The sequence below is a fragment of the Alligator sinensis genome, unplaced genomic scaffold (assembly GCF_000455745.1).
Source record: "Alligator sinensis unplaced genomic scaffold, ASM45574v1 scaffold1115_1, whole genome shotgun sequence".
NCBI lineage: Eukaryota > Metazoa > Chordata > Crocodylia > Alligatoridae > Alligator > Alligator sinensis.
Genome location: NW_005842317.1, coordinates 867727 through 881733, shown reverse-complemented (window position 1 = coordinate 881733; position 14007 = coordinate 867727). Strand labels below are relative to the sequence as shown.

Below are 14007 nucleotides of genomic sequence, written 5' to 3'. Positions count from 1 at the left end.
CACGTGGGGTGGGTGGCAGCAGCTCGGGGAGGAGGGTTAGCTGGGAGGAGGGTTATGCAAGTGGGGACTGCAGCTACCCCAAAATTTGCTGTAGCCCCCACATAGTCCTATCCCAATGCTGCTGCCGCCCACACCAAGCGCAGCCCCAGCCCAGCCCAGCCCCTCCCCCCCAACCCTGTGCTGGGAAAAGGAGCTGCGGGGGGCAGCCTGCCACTGTGGGCAGAGGCTGGCTGCACTTGGGGTGGGTGGCAGCAGCTCTGGGAGGAGGGTTAGCTGGGAGGAGGGTTATGCAAGTGGGGAAAGCCTGGCACAGCCCTGGTCCCAGCCTGCAGTCTGCCCCACCCAGATCTGGGGGCACATTCCCCCATACTCTCCTGGGTTGTGTGCAGTGGTGGGAGCCCCCGCCATGCCTTCTGGACAAGCCACAGCTCTGTCTTGTGCCCCACCCTGGCTGGGCAGCGCTTGCCCCAGCCCCACTCTCTCCCTCACCACGGGGGCCTTGATCTGCCCCCCACCCCCCAATTCTTCCACTACAGATTTACCAGCTGCACTGCTCCTCGCCACTTATGTGCTGCGCTGCGGCTAAGTGCATGCACGGAGCATTTATTGGCCACATTATCAGTCGCATCAGGCTGATTTTTGACAGTCAATTTTCTTTATATTGGTGCCGACCCAATATCGGACCCATGTATCGGTGCACCTCTACTGTCAAGTCTTCCAGCCACAGCCTACTGCGTGATGCTTTTAAGGATTCTTCAGTGAATTGTAATCAAGTAAGCAACAAGTATCTCTGTGTACTCAATACATGTGCTAACCAACTAAAACTAGTACCGATACACTAGCACAAGCCACAGTCATACTTTCATTTTACTTTGTAAAAAATACAATAAGTTTCTGTAAACAGGATTAATGAAACAGGATATACCCATTTGTTTAAGTGACATATAGTCTTACCTTTGCTATAATTTCTGAAATATTCTTCAGGGACTGTTTGATTGGATACTTGGCCATATCCCACTGGAACCTTGTTATATAGGTGACCAAGTCAACTAAAAAAGGTGGAAGAATAACAGGTTACATACAACAATAAAAAGCATGGACTTTGATAAGTTGCTTGTTTTCTGCATTGTTTCTCATGTCACAGGTTAATTAATGGTCTACAAACTTTCAAACATTGACCCTATTGCACACACTATTATGGTAGAAGAATTTTGGATATTATCAACTCAGGGATACTTTGGCTTCTTATATTCAGATACCGGCTCCTGTACATCTGCAAACTCTTAAGATGGATGGTGAAATGTGCCAATAACAATTTCAGAAGCAGCAAGTAATGACAAAAATAGTATTTCTGTGCAACATCAACAGCACAAGTCTTGCTCTGAAAAGAAGCCTTTTCCCCCCCCCAATTTCAAAGTTCATTTGGCTCTCAGCTAAAGCAGCAGTTGCATACATCTCTAGCTGGATGTGTAGCTGGCTCAAGCACGAATTGGATATTTTTCAATTAGTATCCAGCAGATATATTCATTTTAAGTCCCTTTTGTATTCACCTTTGGCATCACTATTAGATATTAGTAATTAATTAAAATTACAGATTAGTTACTTCTGCAGAAAGAATGACAGTTCAAGGGACTATTGCACTATTCCAGTATGGACCAGTATTCAGTTTCTAGAAGGTAGCTAACAAGCTTTCTACAAAAGCCTACTTGAGAGTTAGGAAACACTTACTCCCCTCTACCTTACATAAAGATCTGAGCAAGCAACAAAGAGACACATTTTAATACATGCTATAGTTAATATCACAATAAAAGATTCAGTATTAAAATAAAGGAGAAACAAGACTAAACTGGTGATGACTTGAACATACAAGAGTTTAAAAAAAGAAAAAAAAAGGAAAAGCTTTTTTAGGAGTGGATGTTTAACAGGTATCTGAAACCAGCTCTCACTTTTGGAGTTTTTTCCTCTTTTGGGATAAATGACTTGGCAGCCAGCCAAAGCATCACCATGTTTACCTTGAATTCTAAATATTTTACATTAAGAAGCAGAATTAAGTCTGCAGAAAAAGCAACAGCAAATCCTGAAATATTGTCCAGAATAAAGGTAACACTTCTTACCTCCATTAGCCAAGAGATTTTCCTGAACTTTATCTTTACTGTCTTCCAAAACATCAGCCATATATTGTGCCACTTTCTTGACTACACTGGAGAAACAAGACAAGAGTAATAAAACATTAGGAATAGCTTTGAGAATGAAAAAAGCACTAGTGTCTCATTCAAATGTCAGAAAACTAATTCCATGGAGTCAAAGCAATGTGATATAATTATTTTGACAAGATAAAACTATATTTAAAAGGTTAGATCAAATTATAAAAGGTTTGCTTGTGCTCATAGAAAGCTTAGGGTAGTAGACGCTATAAAGTTTTGCATAGGAAGTACCTATTTTTTCTAAATGGTTCTAGACATGTATTTGTTTTGGTTATAGGGTTTTTATCATGCTTGCCAGCAGATTTAACAAAAAGAAAGCAAAGCTTTTACTTCCGAATAACAGTGTAAGGTGCCAAATCATACTGAAGTTCAATACAATTTGGATGCCTAACTCCCTTAAGGTCTTCTCTTTTTTCAAGGGAAAGAAACGGGTAGGTCGTTAAGTGAGGAGTACCTGTACTTCAATTGTTTATGCATGTCAGACTACAAGAACACTTTGCCTACTTTTTGAGTGTTAACCAAGAAGTTCTCCCATTATTAAAGTAATTTCTCCTTCCCTTCAAAACACAGATTGCTAGAAATCCTGCCCTGTTAATTACCAAATTAAAACTGAATGTATTCATCGCCTTACATGCTTATGTATCTTTCAGTGACACACACGCACTCTGATTTGGCAAAATAATTGTGAACAAAATGCTCTAAAAGGAAAAGGAGTTATTTATTTTTCTCTAATGCTTTTAAAGAACAGTTACGTTTGTCAGGCTGTACAAGTATTTCTTCCATAGGTACATAAGCTTGTTCACTGGGGTATGGGGTATGTGTCATACACTTTTACATAAGCCACAAGCAACTGGCAGCTGACTTGTTTAAGAAACCACAATTACCACTACTTGTCAGTTGGTTGATTTAATTAAACTATGCCATACTAGTGTCCTAAAAGCATGCTTTAACCTTGAAGTGAATCAAATTCCACTCTTGCCCTCTCTTCCCCACCCACCCTCCAATTCACCTTAAATTCAGCACGAGGAGAATTACAGAAACTTCTACTAAATTATCCAGTTCAAAAAGAAGAGAAGCAGAATGTCCTACTCAGTAGACAGAGAAATGGTAGTAATAGTTGCACATTTTCTTGGCTAGCATATAAAATAGTTTGTTGACTGAAATCAACAGTAAGCAAGGGGGCTTCACAGTATCAGAGCCATAAAAACAGTAGCAGAACAACAGCTGTTAAAGATTTGGTAAATCCATATATTTTAAGATCAGCACAAGCAAGGAATGTTTGTTAGATCCTTTTCTGAAAAGGACAATTTACCAGAAGTGGGAAAGCAATTGATTTTCAGGCCTGGGAACAGAACTCAGAAGCCCAGTTCTGCATCCTCAAGATTGGTCCCTCTAAATAAATCTCTTCCAACCCTGATCCCAACTATTTCTCCCACCTATACTCTTCCTTCTTTGTTTTCTTTTATGTGTTCCCTTTCCAACATCTTGTATTATGTATGTACCATAGAGTTGTCTGTTGTGGAGTTTATTAATTCTAAAAAAGACAAACTATTTCTAAGAACACGGATTTGGTTTCTCCGAGTGAGGCTGGGGAAAGAAGAGAGAAGTTCTTGCCATAATACTGTGCAGTCTACTTTTGGTTTTAAGAATCTCCATGTTTAAACATTTCCAAGCCAGCAAAGATTGGCTACAAAGCAGCAGCAGGCTGATTACTTCTAAACATCAAATATTACTATCAAATATAAATGCTCATTATTCTTTACTCGTATAGAAGAGAAATCAAATCCATGTTCTTATAAGTAATTAGTCTTTTTTTTTTAATTAATTACCTCCACAACAGACAACCCTATGGTACACAGAAAAATGTCAAAATTCTTAACTGAAATAGCGTGACAATAAGATATTCTTTACCCTTATAAATTCTTCAATAGTTGCCTACACTCAGACCAAAGGATTGTCAGTCTCCTTGGAAACTCCAGTTTTTGTATTAAAGGAAAGCTTAAGAAAAGCAAAATAGGTGAAATTTAGCTTTTCCACTAGAGCTGTAGCTCAAAGAATTATTTTTATTAAAAAAAATTGACAGCAAGTTCCGCAATTTCATAAAATGCATATGTTTACAAGTAACAGAGCAACCTATATATAATATAATGTTTTGATCAGCCTGCTATAAAACTTGGCTATTGAGACATTAGGAAGCCCCCACAGGTAAAACATGGACTGTGGGGAAAAAAAGATCTCCATTATTGTAATATTTTATATACTATTAAAAATTGTTACCCCTCCACAAATGCATCCAATTTAGCCAGCTCATCTGACAAACCGACTAACACATCCAGTGTGCCAACCTAGAATAAAAAAGAAAAGAACTATTACTATTAGACTTTAGATGCAAGTCTAGAAAAGCAAAAAGGGCTGGAGGACACACTAAAAACAGAGCACCCCATAAAAACCCATACCTTAAGTTTTCAAAACAAAACATGTATTAAAATCAATGGCAAATCAAAGAGGCATAATAAATCAAGAGCAATTTATTCATTTCAGTAAACTAGAAATCAATGTTCTGGATCTGATTGCATGTAGCTCAGTACCATTCTCCACTCCACCTACCCACGGTTCCATGTTAACACTCAGTTATCACAAAGGATTTCCTGAATAAACCACATGTCTGTCCAGTCCAGTATGCCAACTCCTGCAGTAGTCAGTATTGGATGCTTTAGGAGAAAGTGAATGAGTTATTTGGCAGGTAGATATCAGCTAGTCTACCCCTCATGTTATGTCTCATCCAGACATGCTTGCTGACAAACTGGTTTCAACTCCAAAACATGATGTTTAACATGTTAAAAAAAAAAAAAAAAAAAGGTGGTCATTAATTTACGTACTGTATATAAAACAAAAATATCCAAAATGTATTTGTCATCACTACTTTCTTCTGCCACCTTCCAAAAGCACTCATCTGCCTTTGTAGTCCCATGGAAAATATCTGTATCTATTTTAGCATATTTATTTCCATGAAGCTAAAAATCTCATTGTTCTAGATACAAATATTATACAATGATTCACATATTGATCAGGCCAACAATTTTGATGTCTAGTTGTTTAATAGTTAAGTCATAAGAGGGACACAACAAACATGAATAAAACTTATTATGGCTAGTCTCACTGAAATCTACAACTGAAAACTGAAGGTTTTTAAGCATCAAGTAAATATTTTTTTTTGATTCTCTTAAATGCTGAGCTGTATGTACCAGCATATGCCAAACAGAAGCGAGCGTAGACTTAGCGCTTAACCTTTAAGTAGGAAACAACTTATAAATCAACCTGTTTGCATGCAGAAAGAGTGCAAAATCTGTTATTAAAGTTGACAACAAAAATAACATTTATTTTACCTATGTACATAAGAACATACATTACGCGGTAGCCTGTGCGCGCGCTCTACATTCCAGGGCTAGGGGGGAAAGAATGCTTTACATACTAATCCCAAGTAATGGCCTACTTTCTGGTTACTATCCACAGCCAAAATCTGATGAATCACAAACTTTAACCTAATCTGGAATTTACTTGGTCAACAGAACAATTATAATGAAAGAACATTACTTTAACATGTAAAGACCATGAAAGATGAGTAGGAATTAAAAGCAGAAGAAGATTTGGGTCACAAGAAGGCAAACTGGAACAGTCTTGGTAACTAAGCACAGAACCCTGCCTTGATCCAGTTTTAACTCATGGGACTATTCCAGAAAACAGCTTTCAGCCAATTTATGCCAGGTATACAGCAGTTAGGCAAACTAGCTTACAGCATGTACATTTTAAGTACGTTTATCTTAATCCCCTTTTAGAAACAGCCTTATCTTACAGAGACTAGAGAGTGGAAGAGAGAATAGCCACGTCAAAACAAAATGGGGAATAACAGAAACATTCAAAAGGAGCTATTTCAGGTAGGTGCGAGTACCCCTACTGTAGGAAGACCAAGGTCTTGAGGCCACATGCATATATATATATATATATATATATGTTCATCATAACTACAGAAGAATGCAGGGATGCTTTCCCCTGCATCCTGGAACTGAAACAAGTACTCCCTCAAAGGTAAGGCCAATCCAAAGGGTACTAAGTTATAGCAAGCAGAGAAGTTGTGGTTTGGTTTTTTGTTTTGGTTTGGTTTTTTTTGGGGGGGGGTGGGGGGGGGGAACGACATTATAAATCACACTGTAGCTGGGAAACAACTGGAGAGCTGTGCAATCTGGCATCACTTGCAGTTAAGTAAGTAGCACCTGGCTGAAGAGGAAACATTCTGACAGATATTCTTCTCCCTACTTCCTTTTTTCTACTTTTCCCTTCTAATAGGTTTTCTCCTTTTATAAGTGTGATTCAGGCTCACGATTCTTTTTTATTCTAGAAATATCCTAACTCCATTATATGCCTACTTTCAATTTAAAGGATAAATTCCCAAAGCTACAGTTGTCAAAAAGAAACAAATGCAGGCCAAAACAAACTGCTTTCAACCTTCTCTTCCTTGTCCTTGCTATCAGTTTAACAATGTACCCACTGTCTCTCACCATTTTTCCATGCCATACCTTGGCAAGCTGCACTGAGACAGCTCAGCTGCCATCTACTCTGAACAAGGCAGTACTGTATCTGATTGAAAGATTCTGATTTTAACCAGGCCGTTTCATATTATCGCAGATGGGAAAAGAGCAGCAGCTAATTCAGAAGTGGACCATAAAAACCCTACCACTAGACAGTTTATATTGCAAGTCTTAGTGAACATGCAACATTTATTTATCTTAAATTGAAGTAAAAGAAATACCTTCTTCAATTTATCTACTGACTCTGTTTCAGGATGCCTTATTTCCATGGCAGTAGTTGTGACCATATGCAAGAAGTGTGCCTTTTTCAGATTTTATAGACTAAAGAGGAATTTTAGACTTAAAATGTTTAAATAGCAACTGAAAAATCAGTTTTCCCTATGTGCATTTGCTTCTAATTTTCAGGTCTAGATATAGTTCTATAATGCAGAACTGCCTTCAGAAAAGTCCCACATTTACATGCAAAGTAACAACCAGAAGTGAAAATTCACTTGGTTATCTTGTTCAGAAGAAACCCAAGTAAGATATGGAAAACAGGAACATTTTAGGGATTTACATACCTTTAAGTCAGGGATATTAAACTTTGAATTGGTAGACAGATTATTATTTTTTGTAGTAGCAGCATGTAGTTTCTCCCATGTCTGTTGACAGGTTTTCTCCCCAGGAGCAGAAATCAGCCAGAACTCTGTCATTTTTGTCACTTTATCCTGACGCGTGGTATTTTTGAAGACAGACACAAGATGCTGCAGGTGAAGGAGGGGGGGAGGAAGAGAAGAGAGAGGGAGAATCTGTGATTAGCTATGTTTTAAGTTCCATCAAAACAAAGCTATAAAAAAAGGAACTAGTATTGTGCTCTCAGAGTATAATTGTGTAATCCTGCACATCACAAGCAGCTACTTAAAAAAATAAAAATCATGTGTTTTCAGGACTTCCAGATGATTTATGCAGTTAAGTGATTTTACTTCTAGACTGCCAGTCCTGCAAATTCAAAAATTATAATTTATGGCAGGCTCTCTCAACAGCAGAGATCCAACCAGTCTATTGATGGTGTACAGGCTAAGACAGAATCCAACTCAAACCCACAGCTGTACACACTTAACAGTCAGTATGGTAATGGATAATGTTATTAAGCCAGGACCATTGGCAAATGTGCCTGAATACACAAGGAGAGAAAATTAACTAAGTAAAATACTATAATTTTTTCTTGATTACTTTTCAAAGTAGAATATATATGGAGAAAGAGAGCACTTGAGTGCCTGAAACACTCACTATATCTTTGATTTCCTTGCAGTATTTTTGTAGACTGTTACAGCATGAAAAGAACAATGCCCAAAAGAGTAACAGAACTTTTGGAATTAGTAAGTGAATGATCATTAGTCAAGTTAACACACAGAAGTGAGTTTTGTCCATTTGCAATTACACTTTTAATGCTATTAATTTCTAGTTTCTCTATGTGACAGGGGCACCCTCTCAGGGTTGGGTCTTATGCTGGCCCTCCCACCTGTCTCTATGGGGCACTCTGCCCAGTCTCACCTGCCACAATTTTGCTGTTCTCTGAAACCGGTGGTATAATGTGGGAAGATCCCCAAGTCCCAGTCCCAATGCCAAGGGGCGCTACAGATTTAATACATTTCTAGGGTCGGAAGGAATCTATTAGATCATCTAGTCCGACCCCTTGCTCTGGGCAGGAAAGAGCACTAGGGTCAAGTAACCCCAGCCAGGTGCATGTCTAATCTCCTTTTGAACCCCTTCGAGGTAGGGGAAAGCACCACCACCCTTGGAAGCCCATTCCATATTTTGGCAACCCTCACCATAAAGAATTTCTTCTTGGTGTCCAATCTAAACCTACTCTCCTTCAGTTTATGGCTGTTGTTTCTAGTAACCCTGAGGGGTGCCTTGGTAAACAGAGTATCCCTGATCCCCTGCTGACCCCCCCTAATGAGTTTGTAGACAGTCACAAGATCTGCAGCTAGCCACAAGCACTATCTGTGACTCCAAACCACCCCTACACCGCAGCCCATGCCTCACGGATGGCGTCACAGTTCTTAGCGTCTCCAGCCCCACACTGGGCCCCATAATCCTCCAGTCTGGACCCCAACTGCATCCCTCCCATCAGGCGGCCTGCTCTACCCTCATTCTGGGCTGCACTCTTCCCCCTCTCGGGTGTGGCCCCCCCCCCAGGACCTTTGGCCACACAGGCCCTGGCTTCACCTTCAAAGCAAGTCAGAACCCCAGGTCCTCAGCTCTGGGCATCCCTTGCGGTGGGCCCCTAGCCCTTTTGACCCTTCTGGTCCTGGTCCCAGCACTGACCAGTTGAGGGTGCCTCAAGTCAGGCTTCCAAGCATCTAGACCAGTCTCTCTCACAGGTCCGTCTTCTCGGCCCTATTATGGGGTTACCCACCTGGTTGTGGGAGCTAGGGTTATTAAGGTGCCCTAACCCATCTTTTACTGGGGTGGTAACTGGCCTAGCATTTCCTGGGGGTTCCCACGCCACTAGGAGCCCCACCAGGCCACCCATCTCTGGCAGGATGTAGTTTTAGGTCATGCCAAGGACCAAGAGCCTCCTATCCATCCCCATAAGCTCTTGCCCTTACCTCCTGGTTGTTCCTGCTGCAGCTCAGCTAGGCGACGTTTCTGCCTGGGCTGGCAGCAGCAGACTGCAGCTTTTATATACAGGCAACCCGTGCTTAACGCTCTTAATTGGTTCCGGGAAAACAGAGTGTTAAGCAGAACAAGAACAGAGTGAAACTTATTTCCCCATAGGGTTTAATGTAAATAGAAATAATTGGTTACTACTTCTTGCCGTAGCTTCTCATCATCGCCACTGCCTCTCCCCACCCCTCCGCCTGCCTGCTACCCACTCCGGCCCCACGTGCCAGCCCATGCCCTGTGCTCCTGCCAGCTCCGGCACCATGGGGCCCCGCACTCATGATTCTCCCTGCCGCTGCTTCTCCCCACCCCCCTGCCTGTCAGCCACTCTGGCACCATGTGCCAGCCCGGGCCCCGTGTTCCTGCTGCCCTGCCCTGGGACCCCGTCGGCACTGGCATAGGCCCTGCACTCATGTTTCTTGCCGCTTCTCCCCGCAGCACCACCCTCCAGCCACTCCGGCACCATGTGCCACCCCGGGTCCCCCGCTCCTGCTGTCTCACCCTGGGCTCCTGCTGGCCCTGGCCCTGCAGCACCAGTGTGGGCCCCGACCTCATGCCCGCCCACCCACTTGCTGCCACTCACCATTTCTTGCTGCTGCTGCTTCGCTGAGTGCTATAGCAAAACTGGCTCAGCGCTAAATGAAATGAGGTATGAATTTAAAATGAGCGCTACAGCAAAATAGCGCTAAGTGAAACCATGTTAAGTGGGGGCTGCCTGTATTAAGTTCTCAAAATGGCTGCTGCCATCAGGCACTTGCTGGATATCTGACGTAGCCCTTAAAGTGGCAGGCACCAACAGTGCTCTGCCACACCAAAGTTTGCAAACATTAAGATGTTTTTAGCAATAGGACACATGACTACATTACTTAAATATTTGCTGAAGAGGTTCTGCGTTGCTGGCAAAGGTGTGTAGATGCTATTGTTCTTTAAAAACAATGCCCGCCCCCCTCCAACTTTATGCTAAAGATTTCCAAGTCAGATTCCAAAGGGTTGCCTAGCTTAAGCCCTTGCACAGATGCAGTATTCAAGTCAAGCCACATAGTCAAGACTCTTCCAATTTCTAGCAAGAAACAACTTAGGTTGTTGGATTCTATATCCCTCTGCCCACATAAATGTCCTGAGATTTCAAACTACTAACTTACAGGACTCGTGGTAGAGGTGATATCTTATTAGACCAATTAGACTTTGGTTTAATAAGCAAAAAAAATTTGCTGGCAGAGCCCATCTGGGGCTCCCTGCACCTACATTCCCCTGCAAGGCTGTAGCAGCTCTGGCTCCTTGCAAACTTCTTGCCTGGGCCCTCCTCCACTGTGCCCCCTACAACGTTCCTTTGCACACCCCCCAGGGGGGTGTGCTCCACAGTTTGAAAACCCCTACTGTAAAAGGATATTAAAGCCTTTACTAGGCCTTTCTATTTGGGGAAATTCCAGCACTTATCTCACAGCATTTGTCATCCATTGTTTCATCTACTGAATGTTCCAGGGTGGGAAGCACCTATTACTTTTCTCCCATTCTCCTGACTTTAAAAACATTCTCCTCCTTAACACGTCAAAAATTCACTGGAACACTGGCAGGCCCAAAGCTTCATTTTAGGGCTGTCAATTAATCACAGTTAGCACACATGTTAATCAGTGTTCATGTTATTTTTTTTAAATACATTGATCATACATGTGGTTTTGGAGACTGGGTTCTACTCTGCTCCTGTCATCATTGCCTCCAGGCTACCCAGCAAGGCAGACGTGGTAACTCAGAGGACCACAGGGCAGCCTAGGAACCAGTGGCAGGGGGCCTACATAGACACAGATGAACATCCACAGCCTGCCTCCACCCTGCACACAAATCCGGGGCACACATGCCTCCTGTGCCTTCCCTGGGGGTGCATGTAGCAGTAGGAGCTGCGCCCTACCCCCCACACCTGGAAAATGATTCCATCCCACTACCCACCCCGGCCCCACATCCAGGAACACACACACACATCCACAGTCCCCCACAACTTCACAAATTTCCACACACTCCCCCATACCCACCCCCCAACTGTATAAACTATCTGCAAAATTTTAGTGTTTCTGCACATAAGTTTGAGGTTTTAGCTGTGCAATTAAAATAGTAATTAATTGCGACTAATTTTTTTAATCATGCAACTAACTGTAATAAAATTTTTTAATAGTTTGACAGCCCTACTTCATTTTATTGTTGTTTGTAGAAACTAAATATTGATGGGGCCTGATGTTGTGGATTCCCCATGCCAAGCCTGTATTATACAGTTCCCATATTTGATTTGAAGATGATACCAAAAGGTTTGTTTTGTTTTTTTAAACTGTGTAACATCCAGAGGATACAAACAACCCTAGAACAGTTTCTGACTTGCCACTGCCACATATCCCTTTCAGGAGGGAAGAGTTCAGTTTAAAAAATCCCAACCACCCCATTGGAGTGCTCAGCTCACTCACATGGCTTTCTGCTTGCCACACTGCAGGATTGACTAGATTGAAAAAAAAAAAAAAAGAGTTTATTAGTATTTTCTAAAAGGACTTTAGGAACTACTAACTTCATGCAGAATGTTGCAAACACACCAGCAGAAACCTGACTCTTCCATGCAGGACAACAAATGGAAATAACACGTTTTTCAACCAGATCCAAATGGCTCTTAACAAAACTGTATAAAGCATTCCAACGACATCTCAGATGTGATCAATTCAGATAAGTTACCACTTTCAGAGTAACACTGTTCATTTCAGGGCTGCCCAATATCCGAGCAGCCAAATGGGCTTCCCAGGGTCCCCGCCCCCACCTCCATCCCTTTCCACATGAGCAGTGCAAGCTGCATGGGCCCCCTACCACATTGGCAGTGCAACCCTCGCTTCTCTCTGGCCCCTGGGATTGGTGGCAGGGATGGGAAGCAGAAGCCAGAGGAGAGAGGGGACCCTGGCAACAGTGGGAGTAATGCAGCCAGACTGGAGACCACTAGGTGATTGTTAAACTCTCACAGGCTGCATGTGACCCATAGGCTACCAGCTGGACTGCCCTGGTTTAATTTTTCACATGAGAGAAGATGCTGTGAACAGCTTTTCTAAAAGAACAAGCAGGAATCATAAATCAAAGTATTTAATTATTTAATTTTTTTTCTGATGAAAATCTATAATATAGACCAAGTCCGTGTTCTTAAAAGTCAGTACAGAATGCCTTTGAAAATAAAAGATACCAAATACAGTCTGTTATTAAAAGTGAAGTTATAAACTAAAAGTAGCTTATGGCCAACCTTTTATTTGGCTTGTGTAATACAATACTTTAAATTGCTTTACAGCTTTTTACATAGTTTTATAGTCAATACATCTTCTTGCCAACTAAAATTAAAGTTAATTTAACATTTGTAAATGTAAAAGGACTGGTAAAAGGATTTGGTTGCATCAAATATATAAATCAGGATTTTAAACTTAAAACAATTTTTAATTTTCTTGTAAATAAACAGTAATATGGTCATGTTTAAACAGATTCTTCTCAGAGCTTGAAAAGTGAATTTGCTACCTTATCCATAGCAAATAAACAGCTCCATCTAAGTAAGCAGAAAACAAATATGGAACAGCAGAGACTCCACCAACCTACCTTCACTAGCTGTCAGGACACCATATGCTGGTGGAGGAACAAAAAAAGCAAATGTCATATTTCTTTTTTAGTACCCAGAAGAAAATAGGTACCTATTAGCTGGACATCTAAATGAAAAATGGAGCAGGGTAGAAATAACATTTACCCAAATCCAAGACTAACATGAATTTAAGATGATCCCCCAATAATTAGATTTTATACATGGAAAAATATACCAATTGGTTATAATTTAATATAAGCTTATATTGGAGGATCATCTTCAATTTCACTCTTGCTCCTCCCATCGCTGCAGCAGGGAAAGCAGTGGCAGGCAAGGGGGAAGTAAAAGGGGTCAAGCATCCTGCCCCTCTGCCCCATGAACCCCACCCTGCCACCTGCCCCACCTTCTGCCTGCCACCCCAGTGCCTGCCTCCCTGGCACCAGCCCCCTCTGTCCATCTACTACTTCCCCTCCCATACCTATACCCCTGGCACCTGCCCCCCTCCGCCCCCCTCTTATTTGCCCTCCCCATGCCTATACCCCTGGCATCTGCCCTGCCCCTGGTACCTAACAGCTGTTGCCACACTGGACTGGAGCAACCACAAGCTCCAGGACTTGATCCCTGACAGAGCCAGAGGTAAGCAGGGGTAGGGGAGAACTGGGGGCTGGCAAGAGTGTAGACGAGTTGGGCAGGCAGCAGCTACAGCTACAACCCCAACCTGTATTGGGATCAAAAGCCGGAGTCACTGCAGCCACATACCTCCCAACCACCTTGTACTCAAATCCAAAATGAGGGGCTTTTTTCTCCCTACTCCATGTTAAACAGGGAAATAAACCTTGTCTTGGATTCAAGTAAATGCAGTACATCACATTTCTCATCAACTAGAGGAAGAGACTGGCTTCTCACCTGAAGATTTTCTAGACAGCTAAATTAAACTTCAGCTCATAGGTTTAGTACTACTTTTAAGCATCTAACAGGATTTCCA

At 42.0% G+C, this 14007-nt stretch overlaps 1 protein-coding gene across 1 annotated transcript in view; it reads right to left on the bottom strand.

Annotated features, from left to right (window-relative positions):
* The window catches only part of ATP6V1C1 (ATPase H+ transporting V1 subunit C1), a 33768-nt gene extending 20677 nt beyond the window's left edge, over positions 1-13091 (bottom strand). Inside the window, exons 1-6 of the mRNA XM_006028517.2 lie at positions 13043-13091; positions 11890-11921; positions 7351-7533; positions 4482-4549; positions 2115-2200; positions 955-1049 (exon numbers count right to left, since the gene is read on the bottom strand). Of these exons, the coding sequence (XP_006028579.1) occupies positions 955-1049; positions 2115-2200; positions 4482-4549; positions 7351-7482 (381 nt within the window). The 5' untranslated portion in view covers positions 7483-7533; positions 11890-11921; positions 13043-13091. The remainder of the gene's footprint in view (positions 1-954; positions 1050-2114; positions 2201-4481; positions 4550-7350; positions 7534-11889; positions 11922-13042) is intronic.
* Positions 13092-14007: the final 916 nt, after the last annotated feature.